The 24,891-nt window shown below is 38.2% G+C and overlaps 1 protein-coding gene across 8 annotated transcripts in view; it reads left to right on the top strand.

Moving 5' to 3' along the window:
• CASK (calcium/calmodulin dependent serine protein kinase) overlaps positions 1–24,891 on the top strand; it is a 344,800-nt gene that overhangs the window by 113,474 nt on the left and 206,435 nt on the right. For all 8 annotated transcript variants that reach the window (XM_064573940.1, XM_064573938.1, XM_064573945.1 and 5 more), the window contains exon 3: positions 2,851–2,956. In XM_064573940.1, the coding sequence (XP_064430010.1) occupies positions 2,851–2,956 (106 nt within the window). The remainder of the gene's footprint in view (positions 1–2,850; positions 2,957–24,891) is intronic.

Below are 24,891 nucleotides of genomic sequence, written 5' to 3'. Positions count from 1 at the left end.
TAGTTTGAATGCTTATATAATGCATTTGTGTTTTTCAAACCATGATTTTCCATTTGGGCTATTTAATATACCCATTTAATCAATATTTGAATTATGGAAAATGGTGCCATAATTATCCGAGATGTAGGCCATCTTTTGCATCATTGCCTTTATAATTTCAAATATCTTTTTATGTTGTTAGTTTTGTGCTGCTCAGTGCTCTGCTTTTTAGTTCCTGAAATGCCAGATCCAGTGATGTTTAAATTGCTTTAGTCTTTGATGGGAGGGTCTGCGGCAATTCTGCCTTCATTTTGAGGGTGGGTAGATGATGAGAGACTAGGCCAGGAGCATGTTCAGCTGTATACCAAGCAGAAATGCGCAGGTCCGGTGGGAGGGATCTTTAGAGCAGCTGCTTCTACTTGCAGTCCTTTGGTACAAGAGATGTGGCACATGGCAAAGTGAGTGTGGAAGTTGCAACACACTATAGTTACCTGAAAGGGGCAAAATTAAAAATAAACGTTAAAATGGGTAATAAAACTCCTGAGCTTTTCATAAAAGCTGGAGGCAGAACATTCTTGAAGGAGGAGGGAGAGAGAAAAAAAAAACTGTGCAGGTATCTGATTTATGTCTCCTGGCTTCAGCCTGGCTTTCTAGCACACTTGTCAAAAGCCTTCCTCACACTTAGGACTTCTCTACACAAAACCCACACCTGATTCACACCTCTCCTCTCCTGCAGGACCTTCCCAAGCACTTTTGGAGCTGGAGACCATCTTTCATGTGCCTCTGACCTCTTGCTTTCCCACGAACACTGAGCCACCCTGCCCCTCAGCCCCGCAGTGTTACATTCTGCACACTCCTTCCACGCCCATTTTTTCTTTTTTTTTTTTTTTAAGATTTATTTATTTATTTTAAGGAGAGAGCGTGAGCAAATGGGAGGAGGGGCAGAGGGAGAGGGAGAGAGAAAATCTCAAGCAGGCTCCCCGCTGAGCACAGAGCCTGATGCAGGGCTCCATCTCAGGACCCTGAGATCATGACCTGAGCCAAAGAGCCACCGGCGCATTCTTTCATGGGAATCTTACCGCTGACCCCTGAAGGCGATTGAGTAGACCTTGCAGGTCCTGCATCACCTATGACCTGCCCCATTTCATCTGCAATAAGGAAGGCATTTGTAGAGGGTAACAGTCAGCCGGCAAGTGACAAACCCAGCACCGAGTTTCCAGCTGTAGATCCCATGGGCTTTTCATCACTGCCACTTACACAGTGTTCCCTTTAAAACAGCAAAAACAGAAAAATCAAACCTTCTTTGACTTTGCTGTTCCTTTCCTACAGCCAGATTCTTGTAATTTGATCATGTCTAAACCTGGCATGGCATTGTGGAAGGACTGCTGACTTTGGAGTTGGACAGGCCAAGGCTCAGACCTCCCGGTTGTGGTAGCTATGTGATCTTGAACACATTTCTAAGCCTTAGCTTCCTAACCTGTAAAGTATCTACCTCGCAGGGTTGTTGGCTCAGCAAGGATAATGACTCTATTAAGTACTTAGCCCAGTGAGAAACATGATAAATTTTAATCTGTTAGTACATAATTGTCTCCTGCATACCGACTTCAAACCTGACCTCTCCACAGAACTTGATCTTGCCCAGAATGCTGATGGTATTTTCTGGCTAACTCTTACAGCCGTTTCTTAGCCTTTTCCAACTACTCATGCCTTAATTCCCTCTATTCCCTTGACTTTCTTAATATTGTATTATTCCTTTTCCGGTGGCTTCTCTTTTGTCTAATTTACTGACTTCTTTTCCTCATTCTACCCTTACATAAGTCTTCCATGGTTCAATCTGCAGCGATTGCTCTTATTGACAAGGCTAAGTTGAATTAATAAATCAGAGAGGAAATAACATTATCTCTTTTGCTTCGTGTGGTACATCCTCAGCCTTGGCTCTTCATCTGTTTGCCTTCTACTTCCAAATATAAAAATGTCACATTAGATTTTATTCACCTGCAAACAGGTAAAACTCCAGCACTATTAACACAGGAAGGCTTTAGTTATCTTGTTTCATGTGGACATGGCAAGTGATACCTATGCCCAAAATGTGTTTGTACAATGATGACGATGATATGAACGGTCTTATTTTCCAAATAATATTCTGTAACTTATGCAGTAGTCTTACCTACATTGTCTGAATTTGTTCTTCTGAGTAGTGTCCTGAATTATCAAAGTTTTATAGATGATGTAAAATAAATTTCTGACTTTGATGCTGGGTGGGAGCAGTGCCTTTACTGTGTAAATGATACTGTTTTTTGCCCTTTATTCCATATAATTTCCCTGGTGTGTATCTGTAAATGCTAGATTTTAGGCTAAAGAATAGACAACATATTCTTATCCAATTTAGGGAAGACTAAGAAAATGAGGTACAATTCAAAACAGCAAATTGAGTTGTTTATTACCAGATCAAGAAAGTTATAAATTTTGAGACTTGATTATAAGAGTTTGGGGAAAGTACTTGTGCTATTTACATTTCTTATTAATAAAAGCTGGGCACCTGGCTGGCTCAGTCAGTAGAGCATGCAACTCTTGATCTCAGGGCCATGAGTTCATGCCCCACGCTGGGCATAGAGCCTAATTACTTAAATAAATAAAAATAAGAGCTGACTCTGTAATATATATAGATAGATTTAGACTAGCAAAAAATGAAAAAGTTATATTGTCAAAGATTTTAAAGGGTAAAAAGTTAAGCTTAGCTTAAATGGGGGATTTCATCTCTTTAGTTAGAGAAGTCTTCATGTTACCATAGATCACATCCATTCATTCATCATTCACTCTGATTGTCTTTTGTTCTTACCTAACAAAGTATGTCCTGTGTTTGTTTTGCAGATCTAAAGCGGGAAGCCAGTATCTGTCATATGCTGAAACATCCCCACATTGTAGAGTTATTGGAGACATATAGCTCAGATGGAATGCTTTACATGGTTTTTGAATTGTGAGTGTACATTTTATTTTCTTAAGGGTTAAAGTTTTAAGCAGTGCTGGTTTGGGATAATGCTAACACTTTTAAAATTTAACAGTAGTTGTGAGCTCATCTGTTTAAAAAAAGTAACAAGAATGAAAGAATTATCTCATCTTAAGGTTCACAATGGCTAAGGAAGCAAAAGTTGGGCATCTTTAGTTACCTTCATTTTTAGTATACTTCAGAGAAGAGGCTGTAGAAAGAAAGAGTTCAGATGAATGGCAGGCCCCAAAATACAAAATTCTGACCATAGGAGTCTTATTGAAGAAGACTGAGTTAGGAGTAGAGGTTTCCATGTAGCAAGCCTCTCTGGCAACTAAAAACAAGTAATAACAGATTTGACTTCCTATTTTGATAGAATTACCACATTGGCATATTAAGGAAATTCTGTAGATAACAGTGTATCTGATTTTAATAAGCCACTTGACATGTTTGCCATAGAATTTTTGTCATAAGATGGAGAAATGTGAGCTAAGGATAGTATAACTGGGTAGTTTGTAGCTAATGGGATGATTGTGTCCAAAGAGACTGTATAAAGCTTTATGGGATGGCATCCTATTCTTTAAAATTTTCTTCCATGACTTTGATTAGGGTCTCTCACAAGGTGGTAATCGAGGCATTGGCCAGGCCTGGAGTCATTTTAAGACTCCAGTGGGGATGGATTTGCTTCCAAGCTCACTCACATGGTGTTGGCAGCAGCCTACTGGACTGAGAGCCTTAGTTCCTCATGAGCCATTGGCCTGGGCTTCCCTGGGTTCCTTGTCACCGGGCCTCTCCATATGGAAGTCAGCCTTGTAACCTAATCTCAGAAATCATACACCATCACTTCTACCATATTCTGTTAGTTAGAAGTAAGTCCCCAGATCCAGCCCACACATAAGGGGAGAGGATTACACAAGGGTGTGAACACCAGGAGATATTGGTCATCCTTGGGAGCCATGTAAGACGCTGCCCGCCCCCCGGCCCCCTCCCCCTCCCCCGCCACGGAGGGCTAGCTAGTGCATTGAATTTGTAGATCAAATTTTTAAAACATTTTACAAGTTTGTAGCAAAAGAGCTGAAACAAAGATGAAATTTAAGACCAGTCAATACAAACTCCTTCAGTTACATAAGTGCAAGATCACTATAAGCTTAGTTGTAACTGCTTAAGTGAAAAAGATGTAAATGTTTTGAAAGGTAGTTGCTGCAGCAACCTTAAGAAAAGCGCTGAATGGAACCTTTGGCTACATTAATTAAAAATATATAGTATTTAGAACCAAGCCAACACTCCCACCATATTGTATACTACCCATTCTCCCTAGAGTGTTCATAGTAAGCAGGACCCTGGTACGCTTCCCAAAGGTGATAACCAGAGTGGGAAAGAGCCTACAAATTTTGCCCTAGAGTCACAGCCTCACAAAAATTTTTGTTGACATACCTGCTAAAAGAATTTTGAAAACCGTGTACCTCCTCACATACTTTTGAGTTGATATATAAAAGCTTCTATTGTGAGGCTATCATTTTTTAGTGTTCTGTGTATTCTTTTAAATATATTTTCCTCTGAACGGTAGATCAGCACCTTTATCTCACTCAATTTATGGAAAATGTCTGCTATCTGACCTAAATGGCAGAGCTAGTCGTCATTGTCAAGCCAGTCAGCCAAATCAGACTCACTGTCAGAGAAAAATCTGCCTTCATTTTTCAAACAAAATTAAAGTGTTAATAGACATCCCTGTGACAGTCATCTTACTACTGATTTTTAATTCTAAAATAGATAAGGCTTTGCCATGCATATATTATCTGGATGAAATAAAGTGGCTCTCCTCTTTCTTTCTGAAGCTCTGTTTTGCTCTTAAGTGTTTCTCTCAGGAGCTTTGCATTCCCTAGTTGTCTCTGAAGCTAGGCAGGTTTTTCAGGATGGGTGAGCAGTTCTCTTTTGAGATGGGCCCGTATGAGTGGAGATGTAAAAGGAAACTCACCAGACCATAGACTTGTTTTCAAACAGATCAAATTATGGCAAGTGAAGAAATGGACATTGATTGCCTTCAAAAGATCCTAATTCTCCTATCTCCTGGAAGGACTTTGGGTACTCCCAGAGATTCCCCAAGTCCCAGTTTGAAGACCATGGAAGAGCTGTTGAAAAGACTGGGAAGCTTTAGTTACTCAAGAATCCACTGGTTTTCTTTTTCTGCCAAGAGAGTCCTCAGAACAAAGGCTGTGGTAAAACATACCGAAAGTCTTCAGTTATTTAAAAGGGTGTCATATGTAAGAGGATTATATGTTTGTTCAGTGTAGGGTCAGGGGCTGTAACTGGAATCAACAAGCAGCAGGTAGATTCCACCTCTAAGCAAGGAAAGCCCCTGTAGCAATTAGACTAAGTCCGTGAATGAAGCAGGCTGTCTCACAGAGTATGCAGTTCCTCACTAGAAATGCTTGAGCTCAAGCTGGACCCATCCAAGGAGGCTAAAGATAAGGGTTTAATTTTGGACTAGAGAGGGCCTCTAGTGTCCCTTCCAATTTTAAGATGTTATAATTCTTTTTTAATAACTTTCTCTGATTCACAATTTTATTCTTTATTCAAGAAACCTGTTTTTATCTGTATTTTTATTCACTGAGAAAACAAAAAAAAAAAGTTTTACCATATACTCTCAAGTAATGAGCACAGAAAGCAAAATTTTAAGATTCACCTAAATTTCATCATGTTTGCTATTTGTTTCAAAGAGGTCTAAGTGACAGTACGGTAGAGAGATGATCTTTGGTGTTCTAAAACTTGAGTTACTATCCCAGCTCCATCACTTTTACTGATGATGTGACTTTGGCCATGTCTTCTAGCTTCTCAGAGCCAAGGTTTTGTTTTGTTTTTTACCTTTAAAATCTTAGTAAGATTATCAGAACTAGATGTGAATTCACTTTGTAAAATGGTGAAGCGCTCTACAACTGGAAGGTATTGTTTCCAGGGGATTTAGCAAGTTAGTTTTAGTCTCTCCTGTTAAATTATATGAGATTTTATAGAGCTAATTTTTTGTATGATTCAGTCATGATTGAAATAATTCTTCAGTGGCTATATATGGAGATAAGACTTCATTAAAGTTGCATATCTACTGGTCACCTAATCTCAATGTTAAACCAAATCACAAGGACGTGGCTTTATAATTTAATATTCTGAACTTTTTGTTTTCTAAAATTTCAGATAAAAAGAGAATAGTGTGAACCTCAGTGCACCTGTCACTGAACTTCAACAGTTATCAGCATTTTGCCATTCTTGTTCTGTGTGTCCTTTACTGTTATCTTTTCTTTTTTTCCTGGTGATTTCTAAAGCGATACCATTTCACCTATAAAATATTCCTGTTTAGATTTATAAAGAAAGACTTGAGGTATAGATATAGATAGATATCAATGCATAATAAATAGTATAATACCTTGCAAAATCAACAATCATTCCTTAGTATTAGGTCACATTCGGTTGATGTTCAGTTTTTCCCTAATTGAACATGATTGTTGAACATGAATTTTTAAAAGATCTATTTCTAAATTTAGAATTATTTTATCAGCTCTGGGGATCTGGAAGTGGATTATGAATTCACAGTTAAAACAACTTAGTTATTTCTCAAAAGGTCCAGAAACAAAATAGAAATCTTTTGTATCTTTTTTTATAAATTCACCTCAACAGTTGTCCTTGTTCACTTTTTTGTGTTCTCTTTGATCTCCTGGGTTTAAAACAAATGAATAAACAAAAGACCAATTTACTAGAAGATTTAAGGTCCTATGGCTCAAAGAGCAAAGCAAAGTAAGTTTGTGTGTGCCTCCACCTACTGGCTAGGTAAGAGATTGTCTCTACAGCTGCAATGTAGACAAAGCTGCTCCAGAATTAGTTCCATGTTTCTGGCAATAGATGTAATGATCCCTGGTATTCAGGGGCTCATTGCTCAGGTGATGGGTTATCCGGACCCCTTTCCACAGTTTTCTGACCTGCCACCAATACAGAGTAGACAAAGGGAAAACAAATAAAATAAGGTCAGTTGACTTTGCAATTTTTGGCTACTTGGAAACAGCTCTGATAATTTTGATGAAGAAAAAGAAATCCATGACTTTCTTAATAGGTATCCACATCTGCCTTTGCCACAGACTGTTATAACCAACTCTCCTTTTTTTCCCCTTAAGCCAGAGTCATGAAATTATATGGCCTGATCAGGTTGCTTATTATGTTAGAAAACCCATCCAACTAGTTGATACCCATTTAATTACAAATAGCTTTAAGTTTAAAGCATATTCAAATACAGAGACTCACAGAAGTAGAGTTTTAGAGCCAGAAAAGATTAAAGCAGTAGTTTTCAAAACTTAACATTGAAAAATCCTGAGGAGAGCTTGTCAAACAAGCTTGTACCCAGGCACCACCCCTAGATACTCAGTTTCAACAACTGTGAGTCCCAAAGTGGGAGGTCAAGAGATGATTGGACCTTTAAAGTAGGGGCATTACTATTTAAAGACTATGTTGTCATTTTCCCCCAACACACACAGTAGTTTGTTAGAAATTTGCATGTGTTTGCACTAGATCCATTGCTTTGGGATCCATTGCTTTGGGATTACACTTAAATTTGGACTTGTGTGCAGTAGTTTGCTGAAACATATTTAAAAATATAGGTTCGGTTTTGAAGATGGGGCTGTGTTGTGTCACCCCCACTTAAATTAAATGATTATTTCTAAGTAACACATCCGGGCTTGTCTTTAGTAGTGTCTGATACTTGAGTTAAGCTGTAAATCCTAAATTGGCTGGCCAAGGAATTTTAATTACCTTATTATAGAATGATTACATATACCACAGGGAGACTTTTGTAGTAATTAAATATGGATTTAAAATACATCTGACATGAAAACAATAGTTTGTATCTTTTAAAATAATAATAGCAGTTTGTATTTTTGAAGCTCACACAGAGATAGACTGATAGCTCTTTTATTTTTTTAATTTTATTTCTTTTTCTTTTCGGTCTGGTGTATAAGCTTGGGGAAGGGAATATTTGTGGAATTCATTTATGCTGATAGAGTAGAATCAATTTCTACTTACTAGCAAACTTGCCAAGGAAAGGAAAGTATTTTTATGTGTAATGATAAAAATTGCTATTCATTCATTCATCACATATTTATCAAATGCCTACTTAAGTGCTGGATAATAGGAAATGGTTGGAAAATATCGTTTGGTCCTAGTAAACATCAGAAGCTTGATACTTAAGGTAATGCAATAAGATATATGAGAGGATGTAGCTGGGTGCCTGTAAAGACCTTTGATAACTACTAGTTGAAAGAAAAAAACTTCTATTATCATAAACTTTTTTAAAAATTTAAACATTTCCCTTAGCTAACTTCACTATATTAAATGTTTAGCTTTAAGAACTATGTGTCGGGGGTCCCCAAGATGCACCCCCAGGTTTGATGATTGACTAAGAGGACTCCTAGGACTCAGCATCTAGTTGTAGTCACAATTGTGATTTATTGCAGCTCAAAGATTCTATAAAGCAAAACCAGCAAAGAGAAAAAGGTATATGAGTTGAAGTCCAGGGGCAGCCAGGCACAAGCTTCCAAGGGTCTTCTGCCAGCAAACAGTTGTGATAACACATGCGAAATGTTGCCAACCAGGGAAGCTCATTAGAGACTCAGCACCCAGGTTATTTATTGGGAGCTGGTCATGTAGGCACCCTCTGCCTGACACGTACCATCTTCCAGCCTCCCCAAGAGAAAGCAGGTGTTCGGGATAAATCATATTGTTTGCACAAACAGTGTAGACACAGTCAGTGAGCCATGCTTTCCAGTTAGGACAGGAGGAACCCGTCCAAGTTGCCAGATGCCAATCAAGAGCTAACTAGGTAGATAGGCCTTTCAAGCCCTTCAAAACCTTAGGCCTGCTATCTTAACTCTTTTCTGCACAAACAAAAAAAGAGATAAATGGAAGGGTTTTAAGTTGATACACTCCAGGATCTGCAAATAAAATATAATTACCTATAAAGAAAATTGTGGAGTACTTTTAACTGTAATTACTGTATCATTTTGACATCTATTAAGAGAAAAATGTAGGTGTCCCAATTTTTGTATAAAACAAACCCTAGATTGAGATGCTACAGTGTAGAATAAATTTTAACCTTTGAATGCTACATTAGAAAACAAACTACATTCTGATGTATACTTATCTTAGAGATGAATTTGAAGTTGTCACTCTGGTAAATTTTTTTGTATGTAAAAGCTGATCTTCAACCACTAAAAATAATTTTGAAATAAGTTTATATACACATAAAATCAATTAATTTTCCATTATTTAAAAGAAGTTTGTTCATTTAAAAATAAAAATTGTAAGTAGTTTCTAGTGTAAATCTTTACAATACACATACTTCATACAAATTTAGAAATTGTGGAAAATTATAATGACAAAAATCATACCACTTGCAAAAGTTAATCACAGTGAACGTTTCGGAACATTTTCTTCTACTTATGTTCATGATCATAATTGCACTCATTTTATATATGCAGTTTTGTTTCCCGATTCTTTTCACTTACTAATTTTAAGCATTTTGCTATACCGTTCAATGTTTTTTAGATACAGTAGTCTAATTACAATACCTCAACTATATGCATGTGCCATATTTAATGATTTCCTTATAGTTGGACATTTACTGTTTTCCCTATTAGAAGTAATGTTATGATTAATAATATTCTTGTACATAATTACTTGTTTACACCCCATGATCGCTTTATTTCCTCAAAATAAGTTTTTAGAAATAGGATTACTGCATGAAAGAGTGTATGAATACATACAAACACCTACATCACACATAGATGTAACCTTTTTTTATACAACCTGTTACATTTAGAAAGATTCATACACAGAACTATACAGCTTAAGGAATTATTGTAAACTGAACAACCATGTACCAACAACCCAGATCAAGAAATATAAACACTGCCTATAATACTCTTAACCACAGTCCCCTTCCTCTCTCAGAATTACCTTTAATCTAGACTTCACCTCCATGCTTTCATATCTGTACCATCCATACAGTATCCCTGAGTAATATAATTTCAGTGTTATCTTTTAAAATCTTTAAATGAAGTCCTACAGCATATACTCTTTTTTGGTCTGTGAGATTGATCCAGGTTGCTTTGTGCTCCTTCATTTTATGGCTGTATAGTATTGCAGTGAACAAACATTCACAATTTAACTACTCATTTTAATGTTAGTATGTATTTGGGTTGTTTTCAGATTTGGCTATTTTGAACAGTGCTGTCGTAAACAAGCTTGTACATATATCCTGGGCATAAACCTAGGAGTGGAATTGATAGGTTTTGGAGTTTATACAACTTCAGTTTTCCAAGATCATACCAAGCTTATTTTCTAAAGTAGATGTATAAACCGACCCTTTACCAATGATATTTGCCTCTCTAAGGTGATTCAGGTCCTGGTTTTCCTGGCACTGCCCCTGTTTAAAAACCTGTTAGTCCTTATTAACAGCACCGTCCTTTTATTCTCGTGATTACTTATTGCCTGTGCTGCATACCCTTGCTGATACTTGGCATTGTCAGAATTTTTAATTTTTGCCAGTTGGTGTGTAGTAGAATCTCATTGTGATTTCTCCTGATTATTCTTCCCTAATTGCCACTCCGTGACATATCTCTTCATTCTTTTAAGGGTACCTTTAGATTAACAGAAGTTTGTAATTTTGATACAGTCTAATTTATCAATTTTTTCTTTTATGGTTACTGTTTTGGGGTTTTGTTTAAGGAATATTTACTACTCTGAGATTATGAAGATATCCTCCTATGCTTTATCACCCATCTGAAATTAATTTGGAGTATGCTGTGAGGTAGCAGTCCAATTTCATTTCTTTCCATGTAGATATTCAGCAGTCTCAGCACAATTACTGCAAAGACTGCTCTGCAGTACCACTTTGGCCATAAATCAAGCACCTATATGCGTGTGATTGTTCCCAGGTTCTGTTCTGGTCCAGTAGTATATTTGCCTGGCATTGTGCCAAGAGCATGTTGGTTATCTTACTAAGTTCTGGTAACCAGTAGATCAGGGCCTTTTGCCTTGTTCTTCTTCAGCCAGTTCTTGAGAGATGTACTGCTCTACATTTTCCATATACATTTTAGAAACAGCTTATCAGTTTACACACATACATACACCCCTGTTGGGATTTTCTCTTCAATTATTGTATCAAATCTTTATAACAGCTTGAGAATAATTGACATGGTTACAATATTGAGTCTTCCAATTCATGAACATGGTGTCTATCTTCCCATTTATTTAGATCTTTGATTTCTTTCAATAACGTTTTATGCTTTACTCTGCAGAGGTTGTATACATCTTTTCGTTAGATTTATTCTTAGGTATCTGTTTTTAAAGGTAGATCTGTCTCTCTCATCTCCTTTCTCTTTCCCTGATTCCTTGTATTGACTTTATATTCCTTTCTATTCATCAAGCTGTATCAACCCCAATAATCTATCCGTAGAATCACTTGGATTTTCTGCGTACCTGATCATATCATCTGTGTATGAGGATGATTTTGTTTATTCCTTTTCCATTCTTATACGTATTTCTTTTTCTGGCCTTTACTGCAATGGATTAAACATTCAGAACAATGATGATAGCAGTTTTCTTTATTTCTGATCTTAGAGTTTGCTAAGCATGAATGGATGGTGAATTTTATCAAATGCTTTTTTACTGCATATGTCAAAATGATCATACGACTCCTTTGATCTGTTAATGCAGTGAATTTCATTGATTCTTTGGCTAACCAAACTTGGTCCGTGATGTATAATCCTTATATTCCCTTTTATGTATTGCTAGATTTGGTTTGTTATATGTTTTAGACTTTTTGTATCTATATTTATAGAAAGATTAAACTATAATTTTCATATACTGTCCATACCAGGTCTTCATATCTAGATTGTGCTAACCTCATAAAATGAGTTGGGGAGTGTTCTTTGGTTTTGCTTGTTTTGTTTTCTTTATGATTGGTAGAACTTACCTATAGACCCATTCAGGCCAGACTTTTTTGTGAGAAGAGTTTTCATTTCTGATTGAATTCCTTAAATATTTATAGGAATATTTGGTTTTCTATTTATTACCCTCACTTTGGGTGAATTGTATTTTGCTAGGGATGAGTGCATTTTATTGAAACTTTTTAAACAGTTTTGGCATAAATTGGTTCATAATATCTCTGCAGGATCTTTTCCATTCTTTAGTAATTTGTGCCTTTTCTTTTTCCTTCTCAGCCTTGCTAGATATTTGCCAGTTTTATCGGTCTTTTAAATGATGACTTTTAGCTTTGTTAATCCTTTTCATTGCGTATTTATGTTCTAGTTCAGTAATTTCTGTTTGTTGTTATTTTTGTCCTTCTACTTTGGGTTTAATTTTCTAGGAGTTGTTTCCTCCCTTTTAAGTTTCAACATTTTTGTACCTGTAGGTTTTAGATGTGTCTCTTACTTAAAAGCATATAATTTTTCTTATTCTAGACACTCAATCTTTGTCTTTTAATTGGAGCGTTTAGTACGTTTACACTTAATGATATTTGGGGATAGTTGATTTATGTCTGTGGTATTCTTATGTGCTTTCTATTGTACCACCTATTATGTATTTCTTTTCTTTGCCTTCCCTGACTTATTTGGGTCAATTCAATATGTTTTATCATTCTGTTTTTCTCTATTAATTTGGAAATTTAAGTATTCTGTTATCTTAGTGTGTACCTCAGGAATTACAGCACACCTCCCTAATGCATCATGCTCTAATATTGATACCATGATTGTCTTCCTGAATAGTACAAGCACTGTAGAACACATGAATTTGATGTAATGGCCCTCCTTTGACTTACAGGCTGTTGTTTTCATGTATTTACATTTGTGTGCATGAATACGTAAGCTACATGTTTTTACATCACTCCACACTTGTCCTTTCTTTGTTCATTATTCTTTCAGCATCTCTAAGGTTTTATCTGGATTCATTTTCCCTGTGTCAGTCTGCTGGATGCAAACTCTCCATTTTTATTAGTTTCAGAATTTCCTTCTATCCCCTTCAGTCTTGAAGGATATTCACTGAGTAGAGAATTCTAGGTCGGCATTTTCTTTCCATTAGATATCATTCTACTGTCTTCCAGCTTCCATTGATGTTGAGAATTCAGGTAACAGTCTGTCACTAATCTAAGAATGATCTCTATTTCACAGGTTATTAAAAAATGTTTTCTTCATCTTTCATTTGTGGGGTGTGTGAGTGTGTGCGTGTGGGTTGGTGTCTTAGTCTTGCCTTCTCTTGAATCAGTGTACTGATACTATTTGTCGTTATGGAAAATTTTCAGCCGTTATCACTTTAAATATTGCCTCTGCCCCTTTCTTCCTCTCATCACCTTTGTGACCCCAGTTAAGCATAGATATAGCTGTACCTTCTGGTATGCTCTATATCCTCTCCCTTCTTTTCTGTATTTTGCTTGTTTTTCTTTTGAAAATCTATATTACTTTTCATTATTTTCATTTTCTTGCAAAAAAAAAAAATTCTAGCTCAGCTTTTATGTTCTGGGACATAATAGGCTTCATTATTTGATAATCTCTGCTGGATAATCTCAACATAAGAAGTCCCTGTGGGTTTGTCTTTATGTCTATCATTTTTGCTGGTTCTTGATCAAGATCTCTTACCCTTCATGTACCAGATTCATTTTGACTCTGTGTTGGAAATTATTCCAAAAATTACTGGCCTAAAATGATGCTTTCTTTCCCCCAGAGAGGACTTTCATTTGCTGCTACTAGGCACCTTCAGGCACTAGCACTTTGGAACCATCTTAAGGTTTAAGGCTTAGATTTTTAAGACCACTCGGAGATCAAGCCAGATTGCACGTATGTGAAGGGACTGGTTATTTCTGGTTCACCCCTAGCTCTTCAGGGTATTAGCTCAAGGTTGAAGAGTAATTTATGAGATTCCTCTGGATTCTGACCTCTTTTCCCTTAAAGATCTTCTGTGTAAGCAGATGTCCCCAGGGCAAGAAGGACTATGATTCTTGATACCTCTCTGAGTTCCCATTCTCTCCCAGATTCTAGTCAACATTCCTGACAATTTGGTTAGTACTTTGATGCTTCCAGGAAGTTTTTTATCCCAATTTTTTTTTGTCTTCAATGGGAGACATCACCTAGCAAATGTCAGCAATATAGTTAAAACTTCTTTGACATAGTATCTTATCATTCTCCATACAGATTGTACCAATTTATATTCAAACCAGTGATAGATGACAGCATCCATGTTTACATTTTGATAAGTCAAAATGATGTTTTGGGTTAATTTGCATTTGTTACTAGTGTGGTCAAATATTTTTTAAAGTATGCTTACCCAATTCTTTTCATCCATTCACTTTCTTTAGCTTTTTGCCATTTTGTAAGAATTCTGGTATTTACTAAGGATATTTACCCTTTTCATATATTTGCAAATATTTTCCCCATTTCATTTTGCCTATGGTATTGGATTTTTTGTGTGTTGATTTTTTAAGTATGCAGAAATTTACATTCTGTCAGAGAAAGAAGTTACAAATAAGCAAGAGTGAAGACGGATACATGTGCATGGGTTAGTATACACATGCATTTCCTGGCTCTGTCCCCTGGGAGGGTCTAGAAGTAGTGAAACCGCAGTAGTAATGAGCACACCCACACCCAGAACGTCTTTTTTTTTTTTTTTTTTTTTTTTTTAAGATTTTATTTCTTCATTTGAGAGAGATCTTCATTTCTAAATATCATTCTCTGTTAGAAGAGCCAGGGCTCCTTGGAGAAATGATGACTCCTAGGACTGGGGCAGAGAAAATACAAGACGAGCCTGGAGCATTTTATAGTGTCTGAAAGGAAGGAAGTGCTCAAAAAAAAAAAAAAAAAAAGTAATGTCAAAGGGTCACAGGAGCCAACCTGAAGGAACTCCCAGTGGCCAAACCTGGAACAGTTTGGGCAACAAAATAACATAGTATTGGATTATAACCCAGAGTGTAAAATACGTATATATGAGTCCATACTGATATACATAAATTATTGAATAAATTAACAATGGGAGAGAAGGAACAAATCTTCCTTACAGAATTCCAAACAATATATGTAGCTACTCCCCCCTCCCCCTCCAGGAGATGAAGATAATCCCCATCCTTCCTTCAGTGTGGGCTGGACTTGGTGACTCACTTTCAAAGAACAGAGGATGGAAAGGAGAACATAGCAGCTTGATAGTGAAGAGAACTGGCTGATCCCCTTCCCCTTATTCAGGGAATCAAGTTAACATCACCAGTGATAAGTCATGTGGATATCACATGTCCCCTGAGGTGATATGAGGAGAAGGACACTTCACCTCTCTGATATCCTTCCCCAAAATCTACAACCCCCATCGAAAAATGGGGAAAAAAAAAAACAAACAAACACAGATCGAAATTGAGGGACATTCTACAAAACACCTGGCCAGTGCCCCTTTTTTTGAAGCAGTTGAGATCATGAAAAACAAGACTGAAAAATTTTCACAGACCAGAGGAAAAAACTAAGGAGACTTAATAACAAAATGCATTGTGCTGTCTGTCCTGCATGGGATCCCAGAACAAAGTACATTAGTCAGCAAACTGAAGTCCACCTACAGTTTAGAGCTGAATTGATAGTAATGTACCAGCGTTACCCTCTTAGTTTCGGCAAATGTACTGTAGTCACCTAAGATGTTGTAACATTAGGGGAAGTTGGGTGAGAGGCATACAGGAACTCTGTACTATGTTTGCCCTTTTTATGTAAATCTAAAATTACTCTAGGGGCACCTGGGTGGCTCAGTTGGTTAAGCGTCTGCCTTCGGCTCCGGTCATGATCTCAGGATCCTGGAATCCAGCCCCACATTGGGCTCCCTGCTCAGCAGGGAGTCTGCTTCTCCCTCTCCCTCTGCCCCTCCCCTAGCTCATGCTCTCTCTCACTCTCTGTCTTAAATAAATAAATAAAATCTTCAAAAAAATTATTCTAAACTAAAAAATTTTCTTCGATCAAAACTAAACAAAAACGAAACCACAAGTTTATATCATTTCCAGTTTAAGGTAATAATTGCAGATTTTTATTTATGAGCCATTTACTAGATATAAGGAATTTTGGGTTTTTAACGTAATTTTGTTATTGCAATCGTTTTACAGAGTCCTTACTTTGTGGAGATAAGTACTGAAATATTTATGCATAAGGTGATATTAATGTCTGGGATCTGCCTCAGAATCAGGTGAGGGGTGAGCAGTGGGTACTGGGTTTGAAGTATAGGAAATTGTCAGTTGCTGGAGCAGGGTAATGGGTACACAAGGCTTCATTACTCTATACTTTCTCCTTTCAAAAGTTTTCCCAGAATGTAAAGTCTTGTTTTTTTTTTAAGTGAGAAAGAAAGTAGAGTTTTTACTTAACTTTTTAAATTTTCTATTTGTACTTCTTTTCTCTGAAAATCTGGGTTCCTTACCACATTAACATACTTAATGGCTTCATCCTACTGATTTAAAGATATAATAAAAGTAAGACTACTGAATGCAGATTAGGATTTCTTTGCCCTTCTTTTCATCCTTATGGCATATCCCACTAGAGATGCACAGTCACAAGCACTGGGGTTTAAAGTCATTTAAATAACTCTTTGTGGTTGTGTTGACAAGCTGGTTGTAGAGATAGGTTTGTTTATATCAGTTCAGTTTTTTTTTAATTAAAGTTTTTATTGAGAGAATTGTAGCTTCACGTGTAGCTATAAGAAATAATACAGAGAGGTCCTTGGAGATGTTGCCCAGTTTCTCCCAACATTAACATTTTGCAAAACTAGTATAATATCACAACCAGGATATTGACATTGATACACTCTACTGATCTTATTCAGATACCAGGATTAGTTTGTTTTTACTTTTAGGAATTGCCTCTTTTTTTTTTTTTTAAGATTTTATTTATTTATTTGACAGAGAGAGACATAGCGAGAGCAGGAACACAAGCAAGGGGAGTGGGAGAGGGAGAAGCAGGCTCCCCATGGAGCAGGGAGCCCGATGTGGGGCTCGATCCCAGGACCCTGGGACTGTGACCTGAGCTGAAGGCAGACGCTTAACGACTGAGCCACCCAGGCGCCCAGGAATTGCCTCTTTTTTTTGTCATGATTTAATTTTGTTTTTAGATTATGAAAAACATGTACATGATTACGAAGTCAAACTTGTGAATAAGGTTCATTCAGAAAGGTCTGGCTTGCATCCCTGTCCCCATTCACTTCCTACCTTCAAGGAAATTATTTCTTAAAATTAAAACGAGGTCATTTTGGTTAGTTTTATTTATCTCTGTTTGAAAATATGAGAAAATACGTATATATTACGTTTTTGTACTGCCTCCCCTTCTTACACACTCTCACATATGCTCTTGTAAACCTTGATTATTTTTAATTTAATAATATGAAAACACCAAGGATCTCTCCATAGCAGTATGTAGGCATCTTCATTCCTGTTTATACCTGCTTAATACTCCATTATGGATGTAGAATAGTTTGTTAAGCCAGTCCCCTACTAATGGACATTTAGATCATTTCAAGCCTTCTTCTGTTACGTTAATAACCTTGTGCATATGTCATTTCATACTATTGCTAATGTCATATTCCTTCTATAGATGTTGTACTACTTTGCATTCCCACCAGCATTGTATGAGAGTTAGACCTTAATTTTAAATTGTGATCTAAAGAACTAATCTCTCAGGTATTTACTAATTAATACATTTCATTCTAAAACCATGCATAAATCTGGACAGAGAGAGTTGTAGATAAATTCTGATTTGTTTGTATGGCCCTTATCTGTATCTGTGGACTTGACCAGAATGCTGGATTCCATATCATTGTGAGGTGACTGGGCCCAAGGGAATTTGTAATACTCAGTAGTAGACATAAAGTCATTTGCCCTTCCACCGACTGTTGACTTGAGTCATTAGGCAGTGTCTTTGAATATTAGTATTTGTTCTTTTTGCTAGACTCTAGGAAGTATTGCTTGTCTTAAAGATATCCTTCGTATTTCTTGTGCACATTATTGAGGGCTCAAGAGGTTCACAAGAAATAGGGGCAAAATCTTGATGGGCCTTTTTAAGACGTGGCAAGGGTTTTGGATTTTAAAGTTGTGGATGCCATCACAAGCGAACTTATATGATCAGACGTCTTTTTTTAAGCATTCTCTGGCTACAGTATTGCTGTAGGGTTGGATTTGGATGTGGGGAGAATTAGGAGACCATTACAGTGATCTCTCATGAACATTGATGGCTAGGATAGATGAGTGTCAATAGAGATGAAAGAGAATGAATGGAACCTGAAGATATTTAGGAATTAGAATGGACAGGATTTGATGATTGGATAAAGGAAGTAAGGAAGCAGGAGACAAATTTGACTCTGGTCGCTGGCTTGAGCACCTGATATATGATGGTGCCTGGAATTAGATGGTGAAATACATTTTAGACATGTTGAGTTGGAAGTTTCTGTGAGACATCTGAGTGAAATTGCTAAAGACGAAGTGGAATATGTGGATTAGGAGCACAGAAACAGATCTAGAGGTTTGGGGATAGTCGCTGTGTAGATGGGTTAGGGTAGTATAGAGACAGGGAGAAGAAAATAGGACTTGAGGACAGAGGGTCTCCCAAATTTGAAAGGTTGCAGAACAGGAGGAATAGCTAACAAATAAGACAGAGAAGGAACAACTGAAGAGATGGAAGGAAGATCATGATAGCAAGGTGTCAGAGAAGCCAGGTAAAGAGACTATATCAAGAACAATATTGCGGGGAAATGAAGTTTGGGCACATCTTCATTTCATCCTTCACTAAACTCCCTTATTCCTCAGCCGGTGTCCCGCACTCCTGCTAGGCAGAGCTCCCATTCTGGCTCAGTTCTTAGACGTGCTCCCTCTTTGCTATCTCTCTGTATCTCTTTGCTCCCATTTGGTACCTCTACGTGGTAGCTCATCTCCTTAGTGAGGGAGAGAGTGAGTGAAATGTTACAGGACAAGTGGAGAGGCCTGTACTGTTATCCTAACTCTGCCACCAACTTTATCCATTTAGTAATTTTGTCCCTTAATGTCTACTACCTGTGAGACATAGCTAGAAGCACAGGACAGAGATGGATAGACATGGAAGCAATTACAATGAGAAGGGAGGGAGAGAGGAAGGAAGGGAGAGGGCCTTCATAGAGGAGGAATACTGAGACTTGAAGGATGACCAAGTGGTAATGGCGGGGGTGAAACTAGACGAAAGTATTAATGATGTCAAGACACAGAAGCCTCATGAACTTTTAAGAAAGAAAACAATAAAAACCACCAGTGATATAACTACCTCCTACATTTTATACTTTTTGATTATCTCACTTCCTCTCAACAACCCACTAAAATTAGGCACTATGCCCATTTTATAGATGAGAAAACTGCAGCTTAGGAGGTGGTGACTTGTTCAAGGTCACAAAGCTGCTATGCTGCAGCCAGGATTCCATCCTAGGCTGTTTGACTCTAGTGCCCTCACTCCTCCTTGCACTGATACATCAAGGGCTGTGTTTTGGTTTTTTTGTTTGTTTGTTTGTTTGTTTGTTAATTTAAGTCATCTCTGTATCCAATGTGGGGCTCGAACTCACGACCCCGAGATTAAAAGTCACATGCTTTTCCGACTGAGCCAGCCAGGCGCCCCACATCTAGGGCTTTCGATGCCTTGTTAAAGATTTTAATTCATCCATTCACAAGTATTTATTGAATATTTACAGTGTGCCAGACACTGTTCTAGGTGCTCAGGATTTAACCGTGAGTAATTCAAAGTCCATGCCTACATGAAACTTAGATTCTAGTGGAAGAGACACACTGACAAATAAAAATGCAGTAACAATAGCAACTAGTGATGAGAGGGCTGTGAATAACAAGGACCAGGTCAGGGATAGAAAGTGATGAGGACAGGGTGTTCACAGGAGCCATTTCTGAGGAGGTGATGTTTGACTGGACTTTAAATTTTATTCTGTAGGTGATGGAGACATCGAAGTAATTTTACCAAGGCAATAATATAATCAGATTTGTGCATTAGAGAGAGACCCTTTAGACTCGGTATGAAAAATGTAATAGAGGGTCCATAAATAATTCCAGGCAAGATGGGATTTGGAGTTCAACTTCTTCATTGTAATAGGGACCAAGGGCTCCCGAGGGAAGGGAACTGGAGTCTGGCCCACTGCATGAAATCCAGGGGTGGGACAGAGCCCCTCAGCTTCAAACAGTGACTGAGAAAAGCTGTAGCCACCATAGAAGGCTAGGTAGCTAGCTAAAGGGGGACAGAAGGAAAAAAACCCAAGAAACCCCCATTTAAGATTAATGTTCAAATGAAAATTTCAAAGCACACAAGGAAAAACATCCTGAAACAAACTCAACAGATAGGAAATTGGGTCTAAAGGAAATGGAAATAATAGAAGAATCTGAAAGGGACTTCAAAGTCCTCAAAAAGATAAAAGGAAGGGGTAACATCCACAGAACAAGAGGCTGTTTGTTCTATTTCGTAAATGTTGTAAAACCTTAAGGGAGCATGTGTGTGCACTGTGTGTCTGTCTTGGGAATCAGTATGGCTAAGTTGAAAGACCGTATTGAGGAACCAGTATAGAACAAAGCACGGTTCGAGATGATAAGTATGAAAGAGAAGCTAAGACTCCTGTAGGCCATATCAAGAATATCCAATATACATAAACAGGAATTCTGTAGAACACAGAAGGAATGATGAAGAGGAGAGGCCTTACTCAGCTAACAGCCCCAAACTTCCACAAGTTGAAGAAAGACTATTCCCTTCAGATAAAAAGAAGGTTTGGGGAAGAAAATTACTAATTAACTTTTGGATCATTTGAGTGTGTGGTGATTGTGGGACACCTGCCTGTAGGTGGCCAGTACACAGCTGCCCGTAAGAGTAAGGCCCCCAGGAGAAGAATCTGGGCTAGAGATGGAGTTGAGGGGTCATTACCATCAGGACAGGGCCCACCTCAACGCTTGGCACCTCAGTTTCAACCTACTGACTTGTGAGAACAAAATGAAATGTGAAAGTACTCTGATAATCAAAGCTCTAGAAAGTCTCAACCATCACCTTCATTGTCATAAATTCTGTTTATTGTCGAGCCTCAGGATTAGAAGTTAAGAGCTCAGGATTCTGGAGCCAGGTTGCTTAGGTTCAAATCCTGGCTCGAAATGTGAAAGTACTCTGATAATCAAAGCTCTAGAAAGTCTCAACCATCACCTTCATTGTCATAAATTCTATTTATTGTCGAGCCTCAGGATTAGAAGTTAAGAGCTCAGGATTCTGGAGCCAGGTTGCTTAGGTTCAAATCCTGGCTCTGCTACTTTCTAACCATATGACCTTGGGCAAGTTATGTGACCTTTGTCTTAAGCCTCAATTTCCCCATCTGCAAAATAGTACCTGTCTCCTTGTGTTGCTATGAGGATTAAATAAGTTATTACATGTAAAGCACTTAAAATAGCACTTGGTGTGCAGTTAAATGCTCAGTAAATCTTTGCTATTAGCTGTTAACATCTCTGCATTTAACAGGAACCTTCAGGATCTTATCCCAGAGGGGTGACTAATGTGAAAATCCTTGTCTATGAGGATAATAAATTTAGGTATCTGTGTCTTCCTGTAATACTCAAAGGATCAGTCTAGTTAACTGCTGACTTTTATTTGTCCACATGCAGAGTTTTGTTGCTGTTTGCAAATTGACCATGATGTTATTTAAACATTCAAGAACTCCCTATTTTTTTCTTGTCACATTTGAAACTTAGAAATAATTCATGGGCAGATGGAATCTTCTCATGAGGACACAGTAATGGTTCCATTTTTTTTGCTGAGTTGGAGCAATCCAATCTTGGGCAGATACCCATTCTTATGCCTCTTATGCCTCTTTTCATTTATATCTATGCATCTGTAGTTTTATCAGTACCAACATTAACATTTTCATGTTAGCTTGGAACTTGCCTAGAAGTAAGAATTAGACCAGCTAGTTTGATTTCAGAGTGCAAATGGCAGTAAAATGAAAACAGAAAATCAGTAATTAACCGTGTGATTATTTTTTTTTTACTGTGATCTGGTTATTCAAGATGAGATCATTTTCCAAATTAGCCCCCCTTTCTCATCTCCAAGACCAACCACATCAGAGTCTGGCATGATTATTTACAGTTCTTTAGGTGTTCTGCGAGGCGGAAACAGAGAACAAGACAGAAGAAGAACTAACTGTCCAAGAATGACCCTGAATTTTTGAATTCCACAAAAGGCCAGAAGGAACATATTGTGAGCTTCCTGTCTCGATCTTTTGAAGGTGTGCTGCCTCTTCTGGGCCAACAGCTTTCCTGTCGGGGTGGCCGGGTCTGCACTGAGGGCCCTGCCTCTGAATGAAGACAAGGCTTTGAGGAACAAGAGAGAGAACTGAATTTCTAGAGAGAAGAGGCCAAAAGAAGAACTAGAAAGACTTCAGAAGACTCATACGTAGATAGTCCCCCACACCAGAGTTATAAGAACTTATGCAGGACCGAAAGTAAACTGATATGAAGATTAGGATTGAGTTGGTTTTGAGTGGCAGGGATACTTCCCCAGCTCTTACTTGCAAAGGTAAGTTAGGACTAGATCGAGGTCTAAGAAACTTTAAAAAAAAAAAAAAAAAAAAGCAAAACATGTTTAAACAAGCTGAACTAATACATCCAGTAGATAAGAAACTACATGTAAGGTATTTGCAGCAGTAATTATTTTTTTAGAATTAATGAAGTTAACAGATTTGCAGGGGGGAGGGGAGGGTAGAAAAGAGAGTTCAAGGACCTCTTGACCTTTGGATGCTTTGCCCTGTGCAGACATTACTGGGGCCACACAGTAACCAACGTCTTAGGTGAGCTCTGTAGGCCTTGAGTTGACAACAAAAACAATGCTAGCTTGGAAAGTTAGTTCCTACCTAGCACCGTGAAACCCTGTCTCCTGGTCAGTTGAAAAGAAAGCACAGGAGAGATTCCCTTCACTTGTGAGGATTTGCAGTAATTAAAAAAGCCCCTTGGAGTAATAGCCTATCATTATGCTCTCAACGATGCATGTAAGTCCATGTTAGGGGAAGGGAAAAGTATAACCACCTCCTTCAGAAAGATGAGCAGAAAACATGGAGTTAATACAGGGGGCCAAGAATCAAGAAGCTGTGATTCTAGTCCCAACTGATTAGTTACTGACCTAAAGCAAGTCTTTTCATTAAATTTTCAGTTCTAAAATTCCCTAATGTGACTCATCATGATTCTGTCTGGAGGCCCCTTCCCCTCTTTTTTTTTTTTCTTTTCTTTCAGAGCCTTAACTGAAAGAGAAAGAGTGTGTGTGTGTGTGTGTGTGTGTGTACGCACATGTGCATGAGAAAGAAAATGAATGAATGAATGAGTATATGTATGTTGGAGGTTGGGGAGGTGGGTGTTTAGCTGTGAAGATTAGTGAGAACACTGAGGGCTAACAGTAAAGTTCCTCCTTAGTAACAGAACAGGGGTTGTTCCCAACTGCCTGCCTGCCTTTTCTGGGAATTTCAGAAAACCGTACAGAGACAGGTTAACATAAACAACTAATCCAGACATCTGTGGCTCCTCCTATCTTAAGAGCATTTGCTCTCTCTTGTAGGTGGAGTTTCTTCATCCACTAGGAGGTGCCATTGTCAAGCAACATTGATTAGGGGTCAGGAGATCTTGGTTGGTCCTTTAAGCCACTGGATAGGAGAAAGGTCTGGCAAAAAGAAAAGAGTGGTAAATTTAGGACCCTGGAAATGGTGACAAATCAACCTTTGATGTCTAGACAGGCATTAAAACAACACTTTCTAAAATTTGATAAATTTTAGAAGTAGCAAATTCTTTCAAGCCAGTCTGTTTTCAAAGAATCAGAGTTCTGTGGGATATCAAGAGACCTTAGAGATTACAAACCAAAGCTCATCATTTTACTGAGGAGTCATTGTCAACCCAGAAAGGTTAAGTGGCGTGATCGAGGTCTCCTGGGCAGTTAAAGGTAGGCTTGCAAACAGAACCCATAAGGGGACATTTCTCATTGTTTTTGGCTGTCCAACATCTGAACCCTCTTCCAGTATTTGGAGAATCACCCATCTTAAGAGTCTTGATGGGGGACAGAGCCCACCTTCTGCTATAGAAGCTATAATGCCAGACACTTGCTCTCCTTGGCAGTTAAGATACGGGCATACAACGTAAGTTTCATGAGTCAGACACAGCCCCCCAGGATATAATAGCTAGTGACAAAAAAAACAGGGACCATGTGGCACTCTCAGGTGACAGCAGGGATGATTACTGGGCTAGTCATAGCAGTGACAGTCGGGACGGCTTCCAACATCTGCCATTAACAGGCCAGCGGTGCAAGCTCTTGCTGCTGGTGGAGATCAGCTGCTGTGGTGCCTTCATCACATCAGTTCAGGGCTTTGTGTCTGTGCAAGCACAGTCTTGGTTTGACAGACCTCCCTACCACTCTGAGCAATCCAGGGTCCCATTAATCCACTCCCATGCTGCTTAAATCAGCCACAATTGGTTTCTGTTTCTTGTAACTCAGAGCCGTAACTGACCCAGCATTAAGATACCCGAATCAGTAGAGAAGTGGCAGAAGATGACCCCGCCAGGGGAGACCATGGTCTCTAAAATCTGCGCTTAGACTGGCAGCTCTTTGTACCTTGGGATATCAGCCCTGGCCGAAGAAGGCTGTAAGGTGAGGCATGGAGCTGGGAGTGGCAAAAAAAGATACCAGGGGCCAGATACCCCAAGATGCCATGTTGTTCGTGGAGAAGAATTCCGAGGACCCCAACAATTCCTACTAGAACCTAACCATCCAGGTCCTTATGAATCTGTATTTGTCAAGGTCAAAGCTTAGAACATATTTAGCAGTTAGTAAGTTTGTCATCTAACTTTTGAACATTTAGGTGTATGGAGC

Source organism: Mirounga angustirostris, unplaced genomic scaffold (genome assembly GCF_029215605.1).
Source record: "Mirounga angustirostris isolate CCGP_5_RB_7025 unplaced genomic scaffold, mMirAng1.0.hap1 SCAF_11, whole genome shotgun sequence".
NCBI classification, from domain to species: domain Eukaryota; kingdom Metazoa; phylum Chordata; class Mammalia; order Carnivora; family Phocidae; genus Mirounga; species Mirounga angustirostris.
The sequence above is the reverse complement of the archived record's forward strand: the minus strand, read 5'-3'. Positions and strand labels throughout refer to the sequence as shown.